This window comes from Aquarana catesbeiana, linkage group LG06 (genome assembly GCF_042186555.1).
Source record: "Aquarana catesbeiana isolate 2022-GZ linkage group LG06, ASM4218655v1, whole genome shotgun sequence".
NCBI classification, from domain to species: domain Eukaryota; kingdom Metazoa; phylum Chordata; class Amphibia; order Anura; family Ranidae; genus Aquarana; species Aquarana catesbeiana.
The window spans coordinates 243,082,688-243,109,554 of NC_133329.1; the positions used below are offsets into that span (position 1 = coordinate 243,082,688).

The 26,867-nt window shown below is 43.8% G+C and overlaps 1 protein-coding gene across 2 annotated transcripts in view; it reads right to left on the reverse strand.

The window, feature by feature from the left end:
• Positions 1-26,867, reverse strand: part of DNAH7 (dynein axonemal heavy chain 7) — a 607,644-nt gene that overhangs the window by 126,399 nt on the left and 454,378 nt on the right. For both annotated transcript variants that reach the window (XM_073633106.1, XM_073633105.1), the window contains exons 53-56: positions 26,257-26,349; positions 15,055-15,231; positions 6,627-6,788; positions 1,048-1,248 (exon numbers count right to left, since the gene is read on the reverse strand). In XM_073633106.1, coding sequence (XP_073489207.1) covers positions 1,048-1,248; positions 6,627-6,788; positions 15,055-15,231; positions 26,257-26,349 — 633 coding nt within the window. The remainder of the gene's footprint in view (positions 1-1,047; positions 1,249-6,626; positions 6,789-15,054; positions 15,232-26,256; positions 26,350-26,867) is intronic.

Genomic DNA, 26,867 nt, shown 5'->3' on the forward strand with positions numbered 1-26,867 from the left:
GCACCAGAGAAGCCGGGCTGGGGGTGACCACCTCCGAGGCTGGCCACACCCCCTCCCCTAATACCACCCAATCAAAATTTTAACCCAAGGAGCAGGCTCTGCCTCAGGGGTGTACTCAGTAGCAGTGAGTCCCCAATAAGAGAGCACTGATCAGATGCGGGGGGGGGGAGAAGGTAGGGGAAGAATTTGTTTCCTTGGCATGTGTTCCTCTTTGACTGTTGCCGCAGCTGTTCTTCTTGTGTGGCAGGGGCTGGTAGGGGGCCTCAATCATCCGGTGATGGTGTTAAGACAGCCCCGGTGCACAGGGTGATGGCAAAAGCTCTGTTGCACCTTTTTAAGGTGCAACAGAGCAGCCTGGGGGGGAAATTGATACCCTGCTATCCCCCCCCCCCCGACCCAGTCTGGCCATGGTAATGGGGGATTAGAACCTTTTACACAATGTTTTCTGTAGCATGTGTCCTGGTTGGCGAGATATACACACACTCGCCTTGTCATGTTGATTGCTTTAACCAGAACAAAAAATGAGAGGTAAAGCTACACAAGTTAATGTTTGTATGGGGAGGGTGTTCTGTGGCCTTTACACTTTCTGTTCTTGGGTGACGTTGCTGCTTCAGTACAGTGGGTGAGTGTTGTCATTCTGGGACAGGAAGTTTGTTACTGACAGGATCCCTGGGTAACAAAGGAAGAAATGCCTTAAACAAAAAAAGGTAATGCAGTCACAACATCTAAGGACTGCTAAGCTGCAATTAAACATTTTTTAGTCTTGAGGTTTAGATATTTTAAGAGTAGAAATTTCGATTCTTAGAAATACCAATCCTGACTGGTTGTTTTTAAAGCTTGTCTGTTTATCTGACATTACTACACTTCCCAAACTTAAATTAACAGACATAATGCAAGATTTTAACTGCTTCAAAAAAGTTGGTGATGACATCTATTCCTTTGCAGCTAGATATACCATTATGATGTAGACATATTAATAATAAAAAATAAAAAAAAAACCTCTTTCCCTTAGGGCAATGTGTAAAAATGTATATAAACACTACTAACAAGCTTTTTGCAGCTAGTGAAGAACTCCGGATCAGAGATAGGATCCATCAGGTATGAGCGGTTAATATTAGAACGCAAGCCTTTAGGTGCCTCATTTGTCATTTTCACTCCATTCTGCAGTACAGACACAGGAAAATTTGGTGATGGATAACTTGTAAGCCAGAGGCGAAAATCTGGATGTGTAGTCTCTGGATTCAACTCCTGTGAAATGATAAAACAGTAACGTATAAGCAAGCACTGCTATTTCATTTATACAATGCAAAGTAAATGGTACATAAACAGTTTGCCTATTAATTTCAGTTTTATTTACTGAAGATGAGATAAAAAGGAACCAGCAATTAAGCCCTATCCTATAAATATATACAGTAGCTAAAATATTAGCTTCCAAATAAGCCATAGATATTTTTATCTTTGATATATTTTCTCTTTAGTATTTGCAGCTGACTACTTAAATTAGTCGTCCTTGCAGTTGAACATGCGTGGTTTGTGAATGAGTCATAGCTGCCAGCTCACACTTTTCTAAAGGTGCACATACACATAATGGTTTGATGATAGCCACCAGCAGCTGTTTGTGGACCTCCATTCATATCCATGATAAACAAAGGTTGCCGCAACATACACTGGTGCGGCTGGGCAAGGTTTTCCATATCTGATTATTATCCACCCTGAGAGCACTGGCCAGTGATGGTGCGATATTCTTTCCTGAAAAGAAAGAAAATTGCTCAATACCCCCATTAACACAATCAGTGCTAGTGGGGGAATCCCTCCCGCGGATCTATTGCATTCTCCCAGCAAGGGGAGGGGGTGTCCCTGCTGGTAGAACACTCAGTGATTATTGCTAGTGGCCATAGGCCCTGGTAATAATAGCATGAAAAATCCGACAGGCTGGTTACACCCAAGTTGATCGATCAACACATACGTTCATACATTCAACCTGCCCATACATGGTTCAAAACTTGGACGGTCCTTGCTGAAGCAGCCGATTTGAACCATCTATGATGGCTTTATTGTAAAACAAACATTGAGGTAAACGAGGGGAAGCTCTGATGATTTCTATCATTTCTATCATTCAATCCTGTGCAAGCAAAAATGCTGTTTATTTTCCTTGCATGTGATTGGGTATGCTTTGCAATGCAAAGCCTTACCTAATTTACTAAGATCTGGAGCAACTGCGCTTGCAGTGCACAGTACATTTACCTTTAGTAAACAACCCCCTTGGATTGTATCCCACTCCAGCCAAAAGTGGCTGGAATATAAGATTGTTATCTGATGTCTGTGGAAAGCTTTAAGTGTCTAGTTCATTTGAAATTTGTTGCTGATGCTGATGAACTTAACATACCCCACTGATTTGTTACATGACAGCAAAACTGCAAAATAAAGGGGTAAACAAAATATGTAGCAAGGAAAATCAGAGGAAGAGTAGAGAATTCAGTAAGAATTTGTGATTGTATTACAAAGACGTTTTGTGTTGTTTTTTTATTAACTCGCACCACAGAATCTACTTCTACTAATGCAGAGAGAGTCTCAGTTATGATATTACATCCTACATAATGCAAGATAAAGTCCAACAGGGAACCATGAAACAACTAAAAAAAAACTGGCAGACATTCTGCCCTTGTGTATGTCGGCTGGCTTCTGTCGGACGTGCATGCTGGTAAACCAGCAGCCGACCGACTCCTGATCAGCACTCTCAGCCAATGGCAGAGAGAGCTGATCAGAGCGTTCTGGTGGGGGGACCGTCCCCCTGTAGAATGCAACAGCTCGGTGGGGAGATCGCTGGACTAACCTCGCATGGTTAGTACAGTGTCTCTGACCAGAGCTGTTTTTTTTCGTGCAACCAGAAAATAAACTGTAGTGTGTACCCAGCTTAAGAGTTGCTGCAACATGCAAGCAGACTGTAGGTTATCAGCTGTGCCTAATCACCAATGGAGTCAGGGTTGCCAGGCATTTAGAAAATGAGCAATTTATTTGGATTAGTGCATTTTATGTTGAGTGTTAGTATGCTGTATGATTCTTTGTGTTTCAGTATGGTATCAATTCTGTGTCTGCAGACATGTATCTAGCTAGTATTAGGGCTCATGTACACACAGACTAGGTCGACCGCCGGCCACAGGAAAATGCAAAACGTGGCAAAATCACTTTAAAATTGTGCCGCAATTTTGCCACATTTTGACGCCGGTAGTCAATAATTTCCTATCCTGAACACGATTCTTCCGCATTCAGGAGAGGGAAGTTGAGGGAGGATGAAAATCCCCTAACCGTAGCAGCTTCTAAACTCTTGTAAAAGCCTATGTGTACATGGACACAGGCTTTTATGGAGTTGAGTTTAGGGGCTTTGGCAGAAAAACGCCTAAAGCTCCTACACTCAAGTTTAGAAGCTGTAGTGTACATGAGCCCTTATAGTACAGTACTGAGTCTGCATCTGTAAAATGTAATGTGTCATTATGGTACTGATTCTGTGCAGACATGTTGCTGATTTTGTCTCTGTGGACATGTTTCTGGTTTGTCAGTACACTGATGATTATGTCTCTGCAAAGATGCTTTTGTTAGTATGGTACTGACTGTGTCTAGGCAGACACCCATCTCTTTGTTTCAGTATAGTAGTTATTTTATTACATTAAAGAAAACCTGTTATTACAGAAATAGGCAGGTTGTCGTTGGTAACTGTTATTTATCTGTCTCTAGCTTCAATACCTTCTAAGGCAGGCCATACATGGTTCGAATTTCAAAAGAATTTTCTTTCGAAAATCTTATCTAAGAATTTTCGTTCGAATTTCGCACCATTAGTGGGCTGCAGCAACAACCGATTTTTGTGCGGCCATCGAATTTGAGTAATCAGGCATGTTGGAAATATTTTGAAAAACTAACGTTTTTTTTAATCAATGATGGGAGAATTGTGCGAGAAATGTAATCGGGGCAGCACAGTGGTGTAGTGGATAGCACTTTCACCTAGCAGTAAGCAGGGTTGCTGGTTCGAATCCCAACCACGACACTACCTACCTGGAGTTTGCATGTTCTCCCTGTGCCTGCGTGGGTTTCCTCCAGGTACTCTGGTTTCCTCCCACACGCTAAAGACATGCTGGTAGGTTAATTGGATCCTGTCTAAATTGTCCCTAGTATATGAATGTGAGTTAGAGACCTTAGATTATAAGCTCCTTGAGGGTAGGGACTGATGTGAATGTACAATGTATATGTAAAGCACTGCGTAAATTGATGGCGCTATATAAGTGCCTTAAATAAATAAAATAATCAAAAAAGAAATGTGCACGAAAAGAAGATTCCCAGCCACGAAAATTCTTTTCTGTAGCAACATGAGGTGAAATTGAAGGCTTGGTTGGCCGAATTTCGAAATCAATGGTGGCACCATCGGATCACAAAACACACAAAATTTCTGATTTTCAAAAGAAAATTCTTTCAAGATTCGACCATGTATGGCCAGTCTAAGACATAGATCTAGAAAAATAATTCAGCCACAGAACTTCTGATCTGCACACTTGTTCCAGGCCAAATAAACTACTGAGGTCAGAGGAATATGACAGCCAGGCAGGTAACATTTTCCAAAGGAGTGATCAGCCTTAGCAGTGCCTTTTATGCTGCGTACACACGAGCAGACTTTTCGACCAGACTGGTCCGACGGTCTATGCGACAGACTTTCGGCGGACTTCCGACGGACTTTCTGAACAAACGGACTTGCCTACACACCAAAGTCCGACGGATTCGTACATGATGACGTACAACCAGACTAAAATAAGGAAGTTGATAGCCAGTAGCCAATAGCTGCCCTAGCGTCGGTTTTCGTCCGTCGGACTAGCATACAGACGAGCGGACTTTTCGACCGGACTCAAGTCCGTCGGAAAGGTTTGAAACATGTTCCAAATCTAAAGTCCGTCAGATTTTCAACTGAAAAAGTCCGCTGCTGGTCCGATGAGCCCACACACGGTCGAATTGTTCGCCGGACTCGGTCCGTCGGACCAGTCCGGTCGAAAAGTCCGCTCGTGTGTACGCGGCATTATACTTATAGCAGGTTTCTTTTTAAGGAGTTTTGATTTTACCATCATAGTTAACAAATCACCTCTAGAACCTAAACATAAGGAAGACACGTATCACAAGATTTAAGCTTTCATGCCATCATTCACCCTGGCACTGGTTTTCATATATTTGTATTGCTTGAAAACAACATAGTAAAATAGTGAACATCCTTTAATTTATAATAACTTAGCCATAAACATGTCCACTTGTTCTAGCTCTTTGTTTATCCACTTACTGTATATTGAGAAGTAATAGAAAAAGCTTAAGAGGCCATTCTAACTTTTGCCATTTTGGTGTGTTGCGCTTATGCCTGTGTATTACTATTAGTTTACAAGCATTAAAGTAGGCTGTGTTAAGGAAGCCCATTCAAATTAATTGGCTGCCAGCACACCAGAATGGACAGCAATTTTTCACCTATGTCGAGCTGGGCGACTCGAATTTCAGCCATTTCAGAAGGAAGCATCCCATATTCGAGCTGTCTATAGCAAGCCTTACACATTTCTACAACAAAAATATAAGAAGAGGGTTGGGCTAATGATTGTGTATTTGTGCTTGGCCTAATAGTTGTGGATAACTTGTATTACTAAACAAGGAGTCCTGTGTCTACTGTAACGTTCAGGGGTATAGCTCCTGTGATAGTGCTTCGTGGTCACTTGCAAAGTCATTTCTCATAAACAACAAAAAGTCTTTATTTTTCTTCACTCAAAAACAGTGCTTTCAGCAGCAAATGTAAATAGCTTAACACCAGCAACAAAAAAAACAACAACAAAAATCCACTTATCAATTATCACAAATGAAATGTAATTACGTATCAGCCCCATAAGGGATTTATCCACTGGAAGGACAGTCCAGACTGAGCTGTTTTTAAAATCTTCCAGCAGACGTGATGCACTCAGACAAGTGTCTCCTCTCCAAATTCCTACTACTCCACACTTGCACTAGGAGCTTCCTGCCTTTAAGTGCTGTTTCCTGCAGGTAAGCTTACCTTGTGGGACCAGAGTCCCTGTAATCAGGGTTGGAGGTTTTTTCCCACCCGCATATCTCTTTGAACCTCCTTCTGAGTCCCAAATAAGAAATTATTAATGCGGAGAGATCTGTAAATCAGTTCTCTCCTTTATGATTGAACTGTCCCAGAATCTCTCACCCCGCACGGGTGAGAACACCTCAGTACACCAAAACCATCCTCTGTAAAGGGACCACAACCCAATGATGTGAAAATGGTGAAACATAGCACCTGCCCAGGACCCATCATTGGCGTCCTATACACTACATATATATATAAAATTAAAATGGTAACGTTATCAGTTCACTATTAGGGCAATCCTGTATTCCTGAAATCCTGTATATAAGCAAGATTAACATGGTAACATTGGAAATCCGTTTCATGTAAACTGTGTCGTCACTTCAAAAGCAACATAATACACAGTTCAAGTACTGTAATACTGTTTAAGCAGAGCACAATTTTTTTCTGTATTGTTCCTTTTAGCATATGCCTTAAAAGTCTACACAGGAAGTGTATAAATTGCTTTTAAATGTATTAACTTTTCTACCTCACAAACTTTTTCCAGCATTGGCATCCAGGATGTAGCCAGATGGCAGTTCTGCAGGACTACCCAACTACCTTCTTTTATAGCCTTTTCAGTCATGCGGAGGGCTATTGGTCCTTGTCCTTGTCCAAGAGACAAAGAGCTCAGCTTTGAGCTTCCGAATCCCTTCAAAGAGGAAAGGTAATTGAAGATTATATCATGTCGCTAAATTAGTGCAAATGAAGTAACAGATAACATACAAGATAAAATCTTGTAATACATCAAAACATTAGCAGAGAACAAGTGTGAAGAAATATACCACATGGAGAAAGAAAACAAAGCCGCACTCCATATTAAAAGAGGTAATAATGTTTTTTTTTTAACTCCACTCACAATGCACAGACAAATCCACCTGGACCGACCACTAATGCATTTCACTCAGCAATAGCTCAGTTGAAGAGGGCAGAGGTCTAAATGGATTTGTCTGTGCACTGAATTGATGAATAAAACCATTATTACAGCTTCTTAAAGGGAGTGTAGCTTTGTTTCCTTTTTTCCATGTAGAGTATTTATGAAGTAGATTTGGTACTGCTGGTGATGCTGCACCCATTGTGGAAGTGCTGGGGCACAATATTTGTAGTGGAGAAGTTAACTTGTCTAGCTTTCTTTAAGCACAGGTGTACCTGAGCAAAAGATCAGATTTAGTCTGGGTTCACACCGCAGCACGCTCCAGCTCACAGGAGTCCGGTGCGTCTCCATTCACAATTTCAGGTCCGATTTCAGCCCAAATTTTTGGCTGAATTCAGACCTGAAATGGACCAAAAGACGAACAGGACTCCTGTGCAATTCGCACTGGAGCTGCTGTGGAGATGTGTGAACCGACTCTTTAGAGAGCTGGTCACAATCTCGTGATATGCGAATTGGAGAACCCGCATCCAATTCGCATAGGTGTGAACCCAGCCTAAAACATTCAGTTTGTGAAAACGGGGATAAAACTCTATAAAAACTCTATAAATTTTACATGTATAGATTTACCTGCTTAGGTCCTAAGCTGAATCTGATGAAGATTAAAGGATCTATTTATCAATGTTTTTACACAATTCACCCAGCTTTCACCCAATATTCACTTATTTTCACTTCACTTATTTCACTTCACCTATTTTTCACATAAGATTCTATTAGAAAAATAATTGAATCGTCGGTAAAATTTGGAGTGAAAATATTGATATTTAAACCCCTTCAGAATTAGCAGTCCTTCAAAACAAGTTGCTGACTTGGAATGTTAGAAAGTGTATCATTGTTTCTTGATCATACATCACGGGACACAGAGTATTCATTACATAGTGGGTTAGATAGGCACCATCGGTGATTGGACACTGGTTAACCCCAATTAAGGAGAATTCCTCCCCTATATAACCCCTCCCATACGGGGAGGACGTCAGTTTTTTCACCAGTGTCTAAGGTGGTTGGTCACGTAAAACATGTGCTGTGAAGAAAGCTCCAGTTTGGTCCCTGCGGGGGGCTTAAAGGGCTATGCTGACCGGATCCATATCTCGGACCCATATTTTGACTCCCAAGATGGTATGTTACCCGGGCCTCGTCATCCGAAGAAGTGAGGTTTTGCCTGTAAGTCTCTCTTTGGAGGACTGGGCTCTGAGAAAACCAGGCTTGGTGTACTATTAAAACAGTGGCACAAAAGATTCTGGCAGAGTCTTTTACAGGTCCAGGTAAGAGGTTTCTCTGAGTAGGAACCCAAAAAACCCTGAAGGTTGGCACAACGCTACCTGTTCTCAGTAGTTCCTGCAGCGGGGACAGGTAAGAGAAGTTAATCCTATATATATATATATATATATATATTTATATTACAAATGGATTTTCTTCAGTGAGTAGTTGCATGTCTTACCTGATTTCCACCACTAGAGGGAGTAAGGAGCAAACTTACGTGCTTTTCAGATACACACTCAGTGAAGCTGGTGTCCAATCCGCTTACTTCCTCCACTGCATGTGTGCAGACGCCAGGTGGCTAATTTAAAGCCCAGAGCGTTCAGAGCTCTGTAAACAGATGGACACAGAATGTGGGCAGTGAGCATCCTAAAGTGGTCGGATCCAGGCTAAACTAAGACACCTACTCGGCATCAGGTTGTACAGTATTAAAGTGGAGTTCCACCCACTTTTACAACTCTTCAGCATCCCTCACTAAACTGTGCACTGTAAACGAATTAGATTTTTTTTTTTTCTCAGCACCTACTGTATATCTGCTGTATTCATTTTTCACTTCCTCTGCCCTGGCCGTGGCCCATCGCATCATTTCCTGTTTGCAATGCCTTCTGGGAAGGGGCGGCAACTTCCTCTGACACTGCCGCTGCTAAGGAAACCTGACCTGAAACCTATTACACTGCTTGTGCTGCACTGAGCATGTGCGTGATCTGCAAGGGTGAGATCCAGGAAGAAATACAGTCTGGCTTCAGATGCCCACACTTAAAATGGCCATGGCCTGCTGTAAGTTTATAAAATAACAAACTACTGCTATAAACTAACAAAACAGACCTTAGTTTACAGACTAACTTTACTAGAATACATTGAGCTTGTGTATTATAGGGGTATTGTTATTTAAAAAGTATCATTTTGGCCGGAACACCACTTTAAGCATATATGTATATTGTGAGACTTTTAGCACAACAGTGATTGCATATGTACTAGTACCTCTGCTTTGTAGCTTGGGACTATGTCTCCTCGTAAGAGGGTCTCGGGGGGAGGAGGTAACAAAGGCACAAGAATGTCACCGCCTGTGTCTAGGGGTCCTAAAGATGCCTGCAGATTACCATCCCCCCTGCAAGACTGGAGCCAGCCTCACAGGATGAGTTAGTGCCCCTGTCAGGTTTTGCAGCCTCTCCTAATGTTACAGCCCCAGCGTATGTCACAGGGGATTCCCTTAGGGCTACATTGGAGGGTTTTGAGGGAAGAATTATGAATTTTATTTCAGCTTCCTTAAAAGATAGCAGAAAAGGGGGTAGATCCCCTCCCTCTGCTGCACTTTCTCTTTCAGATGATTCTTCTGACAATGAGGAGAGATCCCTATCCAGAGATAGGGATCAAGAGCAGTCTGAGGAGTCAGAGGAAGAGGAGAGAGCTTCTTCCTCTCAGGCACTCAAGAAGCAGGTCCAGTATTATACTGAACTAGTGCGTTCCACATTTAAAATGCCCTCTGCTGAGGCCGCTACATCCTCTGTTTCTTCCCTGGGGATCAGAAGGATCCCACAGACTGCCTTTTCCTTTCCAATTCATCCTTTAATGGATAAATTGTTGTATGGGGACTGGGGACATCCCGATAAACTGTTTACTCCTCCTAAAAGGTTTTCTATGCTTTATCCTCTGGAGGAAAGCTTCACCAAGAAGTGGGAGGTTCCATCCGTGGATGCGGCTGTCTCTTGTGTGAATAAAAACCTGACCTGTCCCTTACACAATGCTCCGGTGTTTAAAGATCCAACTGATAAAAAGCTGGAAACTTTATTAAAAGCCTCCTTCTCCATGGCTGGCGCTGTAGTCCAACCTACAGTCACAACTGTTGGTTTGTGTCAATTCCTCAAGGAACAGGTTAAGCAGATGCTTGGCCTCCTTCCCAGTGAGGAAGTGGAGAACTATGCAGACCTTCCACAGGTGCTGTGTTTTATGATTGATTCCATTCTGGATTCTGCCCAGCAAGCATCTCGTTTGTCTCTCCTGTTGGTACACATGCGCAGGTCCCTTTGGCTTAAAAGTTGGGCAGCAGAGCTTTCATGCAAAAGATATTTAGCTGGCTTCTCATTCCCAGCCTATTTGGGGATGACCTAGATAATTTTATACAAAAAATTACAGGTGGTAAATCTACACTCCTACCAGTTAAGAGGAGTAAACGTCCACCATTCAAACGGTCTCTTTCCCCTTCCCCTGGAACATAAGGCTCTAAGCAGTGGCGATGGCCTTCCCAATCTACTTTCAAAGGAAGGGCCCAGGGTCACACCCAAGGGCAGAAAAAGGCTTGGGGACGAAAGACTGCCAAGCAGAGCCCCAAAACATCCCTGTGAAGGGGCGCCCCGACTCGTCCCAGTGGGGGGAAGGCTCCTACAGTTTTCAGGAGCCTGGCGGGAAAAGGTTCAAGACAAGTGGGTGGTCTCTTCAGTATCTCTAGGTTACAAAATAGAGTTCCTAGAGCTTCCACCAGCTCGTTTCCTAAGGTCAAGAATTCCCAAAGATCCAGTAAAACGAGACTTGCTGCTACTGGCCTTAGATTGCTTACTATCCCAGGGAGTGATAGTAGAAATGAACCCAAAAGATCAGGGTTCAGGGTTCTACTCGAATCTTTTCACCGTTCCAAAGCCAAATAGAGATGTCAGACCCATCCTAGATCTAAAGGATCTGAATCAGTTTCTACACATTCGATCCTTACGAATGCAGTCAATTCGTTCGGTGGTCTCCACCCTGCAGGGGGGAGAATTTATGGCATCAATAGATATCAAGGATGCATATCTTCATGTGCCGATTTTTCCCGCTCACCAAAGATATCTAAGGTTCGCGGTAGACCAGCACCATTTCCAGTTTGTGGCCCTTCCTTTCGGTCTCGCTATAGCTCCTCAAATTTTTACAAAAATTCTAGACCCTCTCATAGCAAATCTAAGAGCTCAGGGCATAACTGTGGTAGCTTATCTAGACGATTTGCTACTCATAGAGCAATCGGTGGCACACCTGAACCGCGCTGTCTTCAAGACAGTAAGACATTTGGAAAGACTAGGCTGGATAATCAACCTAGAAAAGTCTTCTTTGCAACCTTCAACAAGGTTGAAGTACCTAGGCATGATCATAGACACCCCTCAAGACAGGGTGTTTCTACCAGAGCCAAAGGTCAAGGCCATAAGAGCTCTAGTCCGCTTAGTATTAAGCAAAAAGAGTCCATCCATTCGGCTATGTATGAGACTGTTAGGAAAGATGGTTGCCACTTTCGAGGCTGTTCCATTTGCCCAGTTTCACTCAAGCATTCTCGCAGCTTGGAACAAAAAGACTCATGCCTTGGATCTTCCGATGTGCCTATCCCCAAGGATATGCAAAAGCCTCAATTGGTGGTTGCGAACCAAAAATCTTTTGAAAGGCAAAGCCTTTCTTCCACTACAATGGAAGATCGTAACCACAGATGCCAGTCTGACAGGCTGGGGAGCAGTTCTGGAAGAAACATGCACAAGGGAAGATGGTCTGCAACCAAGAGACGCTTGCCCATCAATATTCTAGAAATTCGGGCAATTTACTTGGAGCTCATGGACTGGTCTCACAGGCTACAGGGTCATCCTATTCGGATACAATCCAACAATGCCACGGCTGTGGCTTACATCAATCACCAAGGAGGCACCAGAAGTCTGGATGCCCAAAGGGAGATGAATCACATTCTTGCATGGGCAGAAAACCATGTTCCCTGCCTGTCTGCGGTATTCATCCCAGGAGTGGAAAATTGGGAAGCGGATTTCTTAAGCCGCCGCCAATTATGCCCAGGAGAATGGTCCCTACACCCCGACATATTCCAAACCATATGTCAAAGGTGGGGAACACCAGATGTGGATCTAATCGCGTCCAGATTCAACAGGAAACTGGACAAATTTGTGTCCAGAACAAGGGATGTACTTGCTCAGGGGTCAGATGCTCTGACAATCCCATGGGATCAGTACAATCTAATGTATGCCTTCCCTCCTAACCCACTTCTTCCGCGGTTCCTGGGAAGGGTCAAAAGGGAAGCAAAGTCGGTCCTTTTAGTAGCCCCGGCTTGGCCCAGACGAGCTTGGTATGCAAAGATCGTAAAGATGGCAGTGGGAAGGCCTTGGGTCCTCCCATTCCGGCCAGATCTGCTCACACAGGGTCCGATTTGCCACCCTGCTTTACGAAGTCTAAATTTGACGGCTTGGTTGCTGAAACCCACATTTTCAAAGACCGTGGGCTCTCAGAGTCAGTCCTTTCCACTCTGGTCAATGCCAGAAAGCCGGCCTCCAGGCTTATTTACTACAAAATCTGGAAGGCATATGTTTCCTGGTGTGAACCCAGGGGATGGCATCCTAGAAGGTATAAGATTAGCAGAATCTTGACCTTTCTTCAGTCAGGCCTAGAGATGAGATTGGCTTTGAGCACTATCAAAGTCCAAATTTCTGCTTTGTCTGTATTTTTTCAGAAGCCAATTGCTTCACATTCCTTGGTCCGGGCCTTTATTCAGGGGGCACTGCGGTTCAATCCGCCAGTCAAACCTACAGTATGCCCATGGGATTTGAATTTGGTGTTGTCGGCTTTACAGGGACAACCCTTTGAGCCACTGCACCTGGCTCCTTTAGCGCTTTTGACTAAAAAATTAGTCTTCTTGATAGCCATATCCTCTGCTAGGAGAGTATCAGAATTGGCAGCTTTTTTCTTGTAAAGAGCCATATTTAATTATTCACAAGGACAGGATTGTTATGCGTCCTAATCGTACCTTCTTACCTAAAGTGGTTTCAGGATTCCATTTGAATCAAGATGTAATCTTACCATCCTTTTTTCCAGGTCCGCAGTCCGCGGAGGAAGAATCTTTGCACACTCTTGATGTGGTTAGAGCAGTCAGTGTCTATCTGCAGGCAACCGCTCAGATACAGAAAACTGATTGTTTGTTTATTCTGCCAGATGGCCACAAGAAAGGCCAAGCAGCGTTGAAATCCACTCTTTCTAGAAAGATTAGACAGGTTATTTTTCAGGCTTATGATATAAAGAGGAAGACTCCTCCTATTCATGTGAAAGCGCACTCAACTAGGGCTGTTAGTGCTTCTTGGGCAGTGCATCACCGGGGCTCCTTGGCTCAGATCTGTAAGGCTGCGACTTGGTCTTCAGTCCATACATTCACCAGATTCTATCAGGTGGATGTAAGAGGGCAAGAGGATACCGCCTTCGGGCACAGTGTACTGCAGGCTGCAGTTTAGTTCCTCTGGTCCGTTTGCGGTCTATATTTTCTGATCTGTGTCTCCCTCCCCTCAAATGAGCATTGCTTTGGGACATCCCACTATGTAATGAATACTCTGTGTCCCGTGATGTATGATCAAGAAAATAGGATTTTTAAATACAGCTTACCTGTAAAATCCTTTTCTTGAGAGTACATCACGGGACACAGAGCTCCTGCCCTTCTATAGGTTTTACGTGTTTACCTATTGCTTTGCTACAAAACTGAGATCCTCCCCGTATGGGAGGGGTTATATAGGGGAGGAATTCTCCTTAATTGGGGTTAACCAGTGTCTAACCCACTATGTAATGAATACTCTGTGTCTCGTGATGTACTCTCAAGAAAAGGATTTTACAGGTAAGCTGTATTTAAAAATCCTATTATTATTCCCCACACCAAGAAAACAGTACTATTTTTTTTATTCATCCCAGCACATTATAGTGGGGGGATTTATCAATGACAATTTTCAGCACCCACATAGAACACATACTGTAAAACAGGGACAATGCATTTGTTCTACTGTAAGTGTACACATTTTTGTAAAGAAAAAAAAAAAAAATCTCAATTTACAAAACTTTACCACAAAGTCTATTTTTAGATACATCACTGTAACTTTCAAATTTCATTGGAGTCAGTTGAAAAAAAACTGTCAATTTTTTTAACCACTTCCCGTTCTTAAAGGATAAGTTCACCTTTACAAAAAAAATGCACATTTTTTGCAGGTAAAAAATATGCATTTATTTTTTTTTTATGTTAGGGCCCAAAAAAGAATTGCACCCATGATCAGCAGATCCTTATACCCACTGGACCATATCTTAAGAAATTAATTTACCATGTTTATCCTCTGAAATAGAAAACAATTTTTTATCTATTTTTTATTCTCAAAGCTTGACTGGATAAGCTCACGTTAACAGCCGATTGGTTGCCATGCACAGATTCTGTCTGCTCCAATTTTGAAAAATTCCCTTCAATATGTTATTTTCTATAATTAGCCACTACAGTGATTAGTATGCTCCTGAGAACAGAATTTACCCTTCATTCTGCATTTTAAATTACAACTATATATATTTTTTTTTTATCTGACATGATGGTGACAAGAGAATTCACACGTGCACATCAAGCTAAGTTGCTTATTCTTACACTAAACATTCCAGTTTGTTAGAACACCCTGGTGAATCTCCTTAAAGCCAGATCAGTGCCCAGACTCTCCCACACAGTAGTGTCATCAGAGAGAAGTGTAGCCAGATTTTGGAGCACTATTAAATGTACATGGCACATATAAACTCACTACCCCATTACACTAGGTAAATAGTTATAGAATTAATATGGTTGGGAAAATATGCCATGTTCATTACATTGCACATGTAAAAGAGAAGCTTGATGAGTTCTTAACTAAAGAATTAAATAGCAAAGTTAAAAAATTATTCCTATATTTGTTTGTCACTGATTTTTATTAAAAAAAAAACCTTGCAGAAATACCTGATCATCAGCAAATTTCAGTAAAGCTGCCATTGGATCTGACCCAGACGACAGCACAAAAATCAGTGGAGCACAGCAGTGACTGTCAGCAAATGCTTTGGAGAGATCAAATGGAGGAGGTTCAATAAACTGCCGTCCCAAATTTTCTGTTACAAATTCTTGAACCATTGGAATAACCTAGATTTAAAAAATATATATTACTTCAGTAAAGACAAAAAACATCTATAAACAGTTAATAAAATTAGGGATGTGTATATATGTGTATGCACTAAATCGATGCTGGTTCAATTGACTGTTCTAACTGACACAATAACAAAAATACAAGAAGCAAAGGTCAGGGCGTCTTTAAGGCCCCTTTCACACGGGACGGATCCGTGTTGATCCGCCCCGTGTTTATCCGCTGCTCAGCGGGGATCGCTCCACTTTCCCCAGCTGAGCAGGCAGATGACAGGGCGGGACCCGCACACTGTGCAGGGACCGCCCTGTCAGATCTCCGCTCTCTCCTATGGGGGATCGGAGGAACACGGACCGTCTGTCTGTGTTCCTCCGATCCGCTCTGCAGACGGATAGAAAAATAGGATTTTCTTCCGTCCGCAGAATCGGACGAGAGCGGAGGCGGACGACATCGGGTGTTAGCGGATGTACATCCGCTGACACCCGCTATCCCATAGGGATGCATGTATGTCCGTATTTCATCCGAAAACGGATGGATGAAATACGGACATACTGTCCGCATGTGTGAAAGGGGCCTTACGGAAACTTTGTACTTGATAAACTGTTGAGAGACTTCTATAGACATGAGGGGAATTTACTAAAACTGGAACAGACAGAATCTGGAGCAGTTGTACATAGTAAACCGTCAGCGTCTGTCTTCAACTTCTTCAATTAAGCTTTTAAAATTATAGATAGAAGCTGATGGGTTGCTGCTCCATATTACGGCTGCTTCAGTCTTAGTAAACTCCTCTCAGTGTGTATCAAAACTCAAGAACAAAAATGTAAGATATTGCAGCTAACCAGTCCTTAAATGTTGTGATTGCATACATTTTTTTAGGCTTTTACAGCCTGTCTTTGGGTGACAACGCTTACTCACCATAGTGTGCCTATGGAGATGCAGTGTTGTCACCCTAGGACAGGAAGGTTGTTAGGCCTAGGAAAACCTCTTCCTCTTATTAACTTTGTAACAAAGGGAAAAGGTGTACCACAGAGGTAACCTTTGTGAAGTTAACCAGAGTTGAGTGGAAAAATAGGATTTTTATTACAGCTTACCTGTAAAATCCTTTTCTTGGAGTACATCATGGGACAAAGAGCCTTAAGTAATCACTTAATGGGTTATAGGCCACCTTCAGGTGTTGACACTGGTATACCCAATCAAGGAAGTTCACTCCCAATATAACCCTTCCTCCTTCCAGGAGCACATCAGTTTTTGTAGCAAAGCAATATACTTAAATCCCAAAAGCGGGGAGGGACCTCTCTGTCCCATGATGTACTCCCAAGAAAAGGATTTTACAGGTAAGCTGTAATAAAAATCCTATTTTCTTTATTGTACATCATGGGACACAGAGCCTTAAGTAATTACTTAATGGGACGTCCCATAGCAATGCTACTTGAGGGGAGGGAGACACAACCTGGAGGGTACACCAAGACTTGAGGACCTATGCTGCTGCCTGCAGCACACTATGCCTGAAGGCGATATCCTCATGCCTCCTTACATCCAGCTGATAAAATTTTGTAAATGTATGCACTGAAGAACAAGTTGCGGCCTTACAGATCTGAGCCATGGAGGCCTGATGACACACTGCCCCAGAAGCACTAACCGCCCTGGTAGAGTGCGCCTTAACTTAAAAAGGGTGAATCTTACCCCTTAAATCATAAGTTTTGAATGATCACTTGCCGAATCCACTTAGCGACAGTGGATTTCGACTCTGCCTGTCCTTTCTTAGGACCCTCTGGCTGAATAAATAAGACATAGGTCTTACGACTCTGAGCAGTTGCCTTAAAATAGATTTTCACTGCTCTCACCACATTAAGACAATGTAGTGACCTTTTTTCCCTGGAACATGGTTTTTGGAAAAAACGATGGCAGGACATTATCTTGGTTCAGGTGAAAACCTGAAACCACTTTTGATAAAAAAAAAGTCTGGATGAGGGCGTAACACCACTCTGTCCTCATGACAAATCAAATATGGCTCTTTACAAGAAAGAGCAGCCAATTCCAAAATCCTCCTTGCTGAGGATATAACAACCAAAAATACCAACTTCCTTGTCAGAAGGACTAGGGGAATATGTTGTATTGGTTCAAATAGCTGTTTTTGTAACACAGACAAAACTAAGTTCAAGTCCCAAGGGTTCAAGGTAGGTTTGACGGGCGGAATAAGCCACGTCACCCCTTGTATAAAACCCGAGACTAAAGAATGATTAAGAATGGTCTTTGAAATAAGACTGATAAAGCTGAGACTTGGCCTTTAATAGTACTCAAGGCCAATTTCATTTCTACCCCTATTTGTAGAAAGGCAAGACTTCTTCCTATGATATATCTCCGAGGGTGCCAACCCTTGGATTCACATCAGGAAACATAAGCCCTCCAGACTCTATAGTTCTGGAAGCTGGCTTCCTTGCATTAATCAGGGTAGATATAACTGACCCGGAAAAACCAAGTTTCTTCAGAATGTGGGTTTCAATAGCCAAGCCGTTAAATTTAGAGACTGTAAGGAAGGATGGAATATCGGTCCCTGTGAGAGCAGATCTGGCCTTAGTGGGAGGGACCATAGGCCCTCCACTGCCATCTTTACGATTTCTGCATACCATGGCCTTCTGGGCCATGCTAGTGCCACCAGAATTACCGGCTTTCTTTCCAGCTTGATCCTGCAAAGAAGTTGTGGCAGCAACTGAATAGGGGGGAATGCATATATCAGTGAGAACTGATCTCATGGGGTCACCAACGCATCTGTTCCGCATGCGAATGGATCCCTTGTACTGGCCACAAAGTTGACTAACTTCTAACTAACTAAGATCTACGTCCGGAGTCCCCCATCTTTAGCAAACAGCCCGAAATATGTTGGGGTGAAGAGACCATTCCCCTGGGAATAACTGCTGGTGACTTAAGTAGTCCGCCTGCCAATTCTCTACTCCCGGAATGAAGACTGCCGAACATTCCTTTCTGCCCAAGTTAGAATATGGTTCACCTCTCTCTGCGCTGAGAGACTTTTGGTGCCCCCATGGTGATTGATATAGGCCACAGCTGTGACATTGTCGGATTGAATCCCATAACCTGAAAGTCCAGGCCTTTAGAGCCAGACGTACTGCCTAAATCTCTAGGATATTGATGGGCAAGGTTCTTTCAGTTCTTGACCACTTTCCCTGGACATTTGTTTTTTCTAGTACTGCTCCCCAGCCTGAAAGGCTGGCATCCGTCGTTACCACTTTCCAGATGACTGGTCTGGAGGATTTTCCTTTCAGCAGATTCTGGGCTAGTAACCACCAAGTGAGGCTTTGGGAATCTCTTGGGGACAGCTGCATTGGCAAGTCTAAAGCTTGAATTGTTTTGTTCCAAGCAGACAGGATACTGTTTTGCAACAGTCTTGAATGAAACAGGGCATAGGGAACTGTTTCGAATGAAGCCACCATGGTTCCTAGCAACCTCATGCAAAGGCGAATGGAGGGATCACCATTTGACCTGACCATCCACACCAGCTCTCTTATGGAGTTAATCAAACCCTGAGGCAAGAACACCTTTTCCTGGGCTGTGTCTATAATCAGACCCAAGTACTCCAGCCTTTTTAGCGGTATTAAGGAAGATTTCTCTAGGTTGAGAATCCAACCCAAACTTTTCAGATAGTTGGTAGTAGTGCGTACGCTTTGCTCCAAATGAGCCACCGACTGATCTATTAGCAATAGATCATCTAGGTATGCTACGACTGTTATGCCCTCTTCCCTTAACCTGGCTAGAGGTGGGGCCAGCACTTTGGTGAACACCCAGGGTGCTGTGGCTAGCCCAAAGGGCAGGGCTACAAACTGGAAATGCTGCTGTTCCAACTCGAACCGCAGAAACTTTTGATAAGCGGGAAATATAGGGACATGCAGATATGCATCCCTGATGTCGATTGATGCCAGAAGTTCTCCTCCTAAAAACTACTGACCTGATCATCTCCATGCGAAAGGAGCGGATCTTCAGGAACTGATTTAGATTTCTTAGAATGGGTCTGACATCTCAATTTGGTTTTGGTACCATGAAAAGATTTGAATAAAACCCCAGACCTTGTTCTTTTGTGGGGATCTGTATGATCACCCCTTGAGATATTAATCAGTCTAGTGCCTGAAACAGAGATTGTCTTTTCTCTGTATCTTTGGGAAAGCTTGACCTCAGGAAGCAAGATGGTGGAAAGTCCTGAAATTCCAGCTTGTACCCCAGCGTTACCGTGGAGATGACCCATCTGTCCTGAATTTCCTCTTTCCAGACTTCTGAAAACTGCAGAAGTCTTCCCCCCACCTTGGTGAGGGGGGTTGCCTCTTTATGATAAGGCCTTAGGATTCTGGCTTGCAGGTTTCCGACCCCAGGACTTCTTTTGAGCCTGGGTCTGACTCTGAGATTTTCCTCTAGAGTCTGATAGCAGAGGTCGTCGCCCCTTCCTAGAGGCGGAAGCCCCTGGCGTAGGGGAAAGAGCCCATTTAAATGAAGGGTGTTTATACTTTCTTTTGACTGGCAAAAGAGTACTTTTCCCACTAGAAATTGTTTGGATATATTTGCCCAAGTCTTCTCCAAATAGATGCTAACCATGAAAAGGGAGCCCAGTTAGGGGGTCTTTACATGGTGCTTCAGCTGAACAAATTTTTTAACCACAGGATTCTACGCATATGCACAAGCATAAGCGTAAGGCGGGACGCCTGGTGAATAGAATCTTTAATAGCATCTATGGCAAAGCATAATGCCTTTGGTAGTTCAGCTAAATCCCGAGCTTGTTGTTCAGGAAGCTCTCTAAGGGCCTGTTTAAATTGGTCCTTTAGGGATTGATAGACACTTATTGCAGTAGTAAAGTAGTAAAGTACTGAGTAAAGGCACCTGCTATGGAAAAGGTAGATTTTAACTGGGATTCCAACTCTTTATCTGTTGGATCCTTAAGCATCTGTGCATTGTCTACTGGATAAGTTAGGCCCTTATTCACATTGGAAATCAAAGCGTCAACTGCTGGTATTTTCCATCTTTTGGAGAATTTCTCCTCCAGGAGATAAAGAATTGCAAATCTCTTAGGAGGGAGAAAATGCTTATCCGGGTGATCCCATTCAGCAAAAATAAGCTGTTTTAGTAATGCATGTGCAGGAAACACATGCAAAGGTTGAAAGGGTTTTAAGGAACCCAAGGAAGAAACTGAACTTTCAGGAGACCCCGTTAGGGGTAGCATGAAAGTAGAACAAACCATCTCCATCAGAGATTGTATCAGCAATTTCTCAGATTGAGAGGTTGAAAAATGCTCATCTGCCGTTGTTTCCTCAGCAGAGGAATCATCATCGGTTTGTTTTTCCTCCTGATCGACTGAGGGTAACACCTCATCCTGTGCCCACTGTTCCCCTTGCAAAGGTTCTGAAGTGGGGAGGGGGATCTAGCACGCTTCCTATCCATCTGAATGGAGGATGCGATTAAAGCTTCTAATCTTTCTTCCAGACCCTGCAGGGAGGAGGAAAGGACATCTTCAGTCACGTGTACACAGGCTGAGATGTGAGAAGCAGTTGCACCATCAATTTGTTCCAATGACCCACCCATTTGTTCCAATGGCTCACCCCCAACCTGGCTTGCCATAACTGGTAATTCAGTCGAGGATGACAGCATGGAAATGCGACTCGGAATCCTAGCGCCTGGGGGTGAAACCTTTACTTTTTAGTTTTTTGGTAGGCATAGTCCTAAGTACAAAAATAGAGGCACTATACAAATTGCGCTTAATCGCTGAAAATAGTCATGACATTTAAAGTCGCTATAAAATTCAGCCTAGTGCTGGAAAAAAAAGGTGTCGTTCCTGTATCAGGAATGCCAGTTTGCAACCCTCACACATCCCACAGCTCTTGTGTCCTTGTGTTGCAGGCTGCTTGTTTTCTCCTCATCAGCCAAGGAGAGACTGTCACAGCTGTGTTGTATTTGTTTTTAGCCTGCCGTGTGACCTCATGGACGTTCACGGCATTGCGCTTAGGCCCCGCCCCTCCGAGAAAAAATTCTGCCCCTTTTTACATTTAAAATGTTCCTGTGTGGCATTTTCGGGTCCAACGACCCAACACGAAAGGGGGGAGCAGGGACCCATCCAGCAGCAGGCACAAAACAACAGTGAAATCAGCCACAGTAAAACAATTAGCGGTATTATCGGGACCTCCGCACCCCCTGCGGCGGGGGGGTTATGTAAGGGGGGTACAGCGCTGCTATCCCCCTAACCCTCTGGTCCCATCAGGGGGAGAAAGAAAACATTTTTGCAGATTTCTTTCACCTTGAAAAAATCCCCCTCCACACGCTGCTGCAACCATACACAGACTGAGCTCTACAGTGAAGACAGCAGATTAAGATATGTGCATAGACTCCCTCTAGTGGAGATTTAAGGCATGACAACATCTTTTCCCTAATGGAAGAAATACATAGGTGTTTTTAATACCTAAGTTTCTTCTCTTACCTTATCCCCGCTGCAGGATTTGCTGAATTAACAGACAATCCAACCTTCACCCATCACGGCGGGCTGCATTTTGCAAATCTTCAAGGACAGGGTCCCTAAAACGGGGGTTCCAACTCCCTTGGACCTGTAAAGAGCACCCCATCAGAAAGCTTAGGTAATGTAGCAAGACCTAAGCCCTGGGTTCCTGGGGTCCAGCCCTACAAAGAGAGGCGTTACAGGCAAAACCTTATGCTTCGGATACGAGGCCCCAGGTACCATCCCTTTAGGCCTCAATGGCACTTTGGATGGATCTGGTTGTCAGGGCTGGCTCAGCCCTTCCTTCTCTGAGCTGGCCACTCAGCTGTTGGCTAATTGCCAGCTCTCATCTCTCTCCACAGTTAACCAGCTGTTATGGATCTGCTCGCCAGTCCCGCCTACTTAAAGATCTCCAGCTCACTTCATTCCTGCCTTCGCCTTGGTCACATCACAAGTAACCATCTCCTGCGTTCCTGTTTAAAGACTGGCTTTGCTGACATCCCTTCTGTCTCCTTATCCTGCCTGCTGTTCTTCTACTTGGATCCCTGACTTCTGGCCTGGATGATTACCCGATCTGGTTACTGAACTCTGGCTTGGCTGATTACCCGATCTGGTTACTGAACTCTGGCTTGGCTGACTACCCGATCCGGTTACTGGACTCTGGCTATGCTTTGACTACACTTACTCTATTTACCTTTTTATTTTTATTAATAAACAAGTGTGATTTTACTGTACTTCTGTCTCGGTCTGGTTCATGGTTTCTGACACTGGTCTATTTAAATCCAGCATGGATCCCTCCTGAAGCTCCTCAGAGCACATCTTCACTCGAGACCAACACCTTAGACACTGGCGAAAAAACTGATGTGCTCCTGGAAGGAGGAGGGGTTATATAGGGAGTAAACTTCCTTGATTGGGTATAACCAGTGTCAACACCTGAAGGTGGCCTATAACCAATTAAGTAATTACTTAAGGCTTTGTGTCCCATGATGTACGATAAAGAAATGACACAAGACAGCACTGGATGTCTGGCTGAATCAACAGGTGTTCTGTACCTTTTTGAAAAGAAATCTAACAAAACACATTTAATGGTATATGTAACAGACCAGAAGTAAATAAGAAAAGTTCATTATTAAAGTATCACAGAAGGCAACATTTTTTCATTTGGAGTAAAGGAGGGTTATAATCGCTGTCTGATTTGTCCTATAACCAAAACAGAAAGTGAAAGAAAATTCCTACAAAGTGAGGGAATCCCAGCGTGTCCTCATTGGAAGATTTCCCCTCTATTCTTATTCCGATGCCAACCTAAAATGTGGTATTTTCATTCACTTTCACTTTCGATGATAATGGTAAACGGGCAAATAGAAAGGGCGAATCCCCCTAATGGCAGGCACAGAAAGCATAGTTGCCAACAGTCCCGATTTTCCCGGGACAATCCCGATTTTGGGACCCTCGTCCCGATTGGAGGCTGTCCCAAATCGGGATTTCCATCAGGAAAATCGGGAATGTTGTTTTTTTAATTTTTGGAGCAGCTGGCTCCAGCAAAATGGCCGCCGGTGCCGCCGCTGGATCTTCCCCCTAGTGTTCAGTGGAGAGAGGAAGGGGCTCGATCCGTGCAGCCAATGAATCGGCTTCTTTAGCTGCACGGATCAGCCCCTCCCCTCTCCACTGAACACATGGCGCCGGTGTCTTGCCGAGAAAGTTCCCCAGCTATTCAGCTCGGCTATTTTCGCCGGCTCGTACTGCGCAAGCGCTGCGCCTGCGCAGTACAGGGGGGTCCTTACTTGCCGAGGGGAACTTTCTCGGCAGAACACTGGCCGCTCCTGGACGTGTGGTGGGGGCGTTATGGGAGGGGAGGGTCTGCACTGGCACTGATGGAGGGGGTGGTCTGCACTGAGGGGGGCCTGCACTAATAGAGGGCGGTCTGCACTAATAGAGGGGGGTCTGCACTGATAGAGGGGGGTCTGTACTGATAGAGGGGGGGTCTGCACTGATAGAGGGGGTCTGCACTAATAGAGGGGGCTGCACTGAGGGGGGTCTGCACTAGAGGGGGGCTGCACTGAGGGGGGTCTGCACTAATAGAGGGGGGTTTGCAATGAGGGGGTCTGCACTGATGGAGGGGGATCTGCACTGATGGAGGGGGATCTGTACTGATGGATGGGGATCTGCACTGATGGAGGGGGGTCTGCACTGAGGGGGTCTGCACTGATGGAGGGGGGTCTGCACTGAGGGGGTCTGCACTGATGGAGGGGGGTCTGCACTGAGGGGGTCTGCATTGATGGAGGGGGGTCTGCACTGAGGGGGTCTGCATTGATGGAGGGGGGTCTGCACTGAGGGGGTCTGCACTGATGGAGGGGGGTCTGCACTGAGGGGGTCTGCACTGATGGAGGGGGTCTGTACTGAGGGGGTCTGCACTGATGGAGGGGGGGTCTGCACTGAGGGGGTCTATACTGACTCTGCTGGGGGCACCTGATGCAAGGAGGGACTCTGCTGGTGGCACCTGATACGAGGACAGACTCTGCTGGGGACCCCTGATGCAAGGACGGACTCTGCTAGGGGCACCTGATGCAAGGATGGACTCTGCTGGTGGCAGGCGACATGGCAGGTGACACGCTCAGGGATCCCACTGATTTGGCATTATGGTGAGTTGAATGATTTAATTTTATATTACAATGTAATAATAGAAATAATGCGCTTCAATCATCCTGACACCATAACAATCATGGTGCCGGGATGATTGAAGTGTTAACACCAGGTGTTTGGAGTATCTTTATCTGCTGATTGTTAAACTTTCTAGAATACACATATTTCTATTGTTGTGTAGGATCTGATGCTGCTGTCCAGTCATTCCTCTCTCCCCCTTTCCCTCTCCTCCTTTCCCTCTCCATTCTTCATTCATCTCAGACTCTAACCACACCCTCTTTGAGCCACGCCCATTTAAGTCACGTCCACTATTTCACGTAAACCACGCCCATTTTTCGCCGCGGCGCACTTCGCGTGCCGCACTCGTATTTTTATTACTAAGCCACGCCTACAAACGAATGCCCCCGCCCCCTAATTATTGTATGGCCCCGCCTACAGCCAAAAAAGTGTCCCATATATTTTTTTTGCAATGTTGGCAACTATGAGAAAGGTGTTCTAATCCCTCTCCACTCCAATCTAAAACTAAAAATAAATCAACTTTAAGGTCACTTTAAAGTCTACATACACTTTAAATACTGTATGCATGTACTTCTCCAGTAGGTGGAAAGGTGGATATGTAGCAGTGACACAGAACTAAGGCTCCTTTCACAAAAAGCAATCCTGCTCCATTCAGCAGGGATCTGTGAGCATATCCCCTGCTGAATCAGAGCTAAACAGGACAGATGTCAATGTTTTGACATTCATTCCCGTTCTTTGTGTGTCTGCATTTGCATCCACTGTATCTGCACACAGTGGACACCAGCGGACCCATGATGGCTCTATGGGTGGTTGTAAACGGACTTGTATCTGTTTGAATCAGACTACCTCTGATCATTTAGGTGGGAAAAAATGGAAAAGGAATATTTTTCTGGACCTTATTGGACCCAAAGGTAGGTGGGTGTAAACAGACACAAGTTCTGTCCATAGAGATGTATGGAGCTTCCGATCAGGTCTGCTTAAAGAAATTATAGGTGAAACTTATTGGAAAGCCCATGTGAAAGGTCCTAACTATTAATGGAGGACCTAAGATGGTTTAACCTTGCCACAAAAGTAAAATGATGAACTGATTAGCTGCTAATTGGCTAACAGACGCTTACCAAACTCAACTAGTTTGGAGAGTAGAAATGAAAGCCTTGTATGATCGGGGAAACATACAGTATATATACCTAAACCTAAATATATGTATACCTAAAAATATACACATATACTATACATACTGTGCCCATACACTTGCACTCTCTGTGTGTATGTGTATATATATGGCCTCAACCCAGTAGAACACCTTTGGGATGAATTAGAGTGGAGACTGCGAGCCAACATCAGTGCCTGACCTCACAAATGTGCTTCTGAAAGAATGATCAAACATTCCCAAAGACACACTCCTAAACCTTGTGGACAGCTGAAGCTGTTATAGCTGCAAAGGGTGGGCCAACTCGATATTGAACCCTACAGACTAAGACTGGGATGCCATTAAAGTTCATGTGCGTGTAAAGGCAGGTGTTCCAATACTTTTGACAATATAGTGTATATAAAGATAGAATTTGCACATTTTACTTAGTAATTTATCACTTTAAAAAAAAAAAAAACGTTCTCATTTACACTGGCAAAATATCTGAACATCTGTTCTTCCAGTTAAACAGCATAAACTGATCTGCATTAAGTTCATGCCCTGGCTTAGCGGCTTTCCTGTGCTTAGGCTAATATTTTCTCATAATAACATGAGGGAGACAAATGAAACACATTTGGAGTTACATTTTTCTGTCACGCTCCATTATATTCCATGTGCTATGTTGATGTTTTATTTTAGCAAACCATTATATCAGAGCTGAGCATAAGCAGGCTTTTAAATTGCTACCATACTTACTTTGTCAGGCCTGAGGCATCGAATGATGAGCATCCTTTGGAACGCACCCACCTTTTCTTGCCATTCCAAAGGAAAAGCCTCATGGTGTGGTTCCTACAAGTACAAACACAGTACATTGGTTTTACTTTATCATATAATAACAAGTTGAATTCAACATTGCAGGAAACTTAGGTGTACTGGTACAGAAGCATAAAGACGTTCATCACACCTTTATCTACATGCAGGATCCTATAAATACTACACTATGAAAACTATTACTGGTTTTTGAAACAGAGGAGGATCTATACATGTTTCAAAGTGATATGTTTCAAAGTGAGTTTCAAACTGGCTAGCATATCTGCAGAAACAATGTTATGTAAAAAAAAACTCCAATATCAAGGTAATGCTAAGCCAAAATCATAGGATTGCAGGAAAAAAAACAAAAAAACGCACAGCCACCAAACCAAAGACATGATATAAATGGGGCTATACTGACATCAGACTGCATAAACCTTGACATCGAACAGATACTTTACGATGAGGGACCTTAAAAATGAGACAGCCCTAAAAAAAGCATCATCACCTAAAACTACCTTAGGTGCTCAAATCATTGTGTGTATGGACAAAAAGGG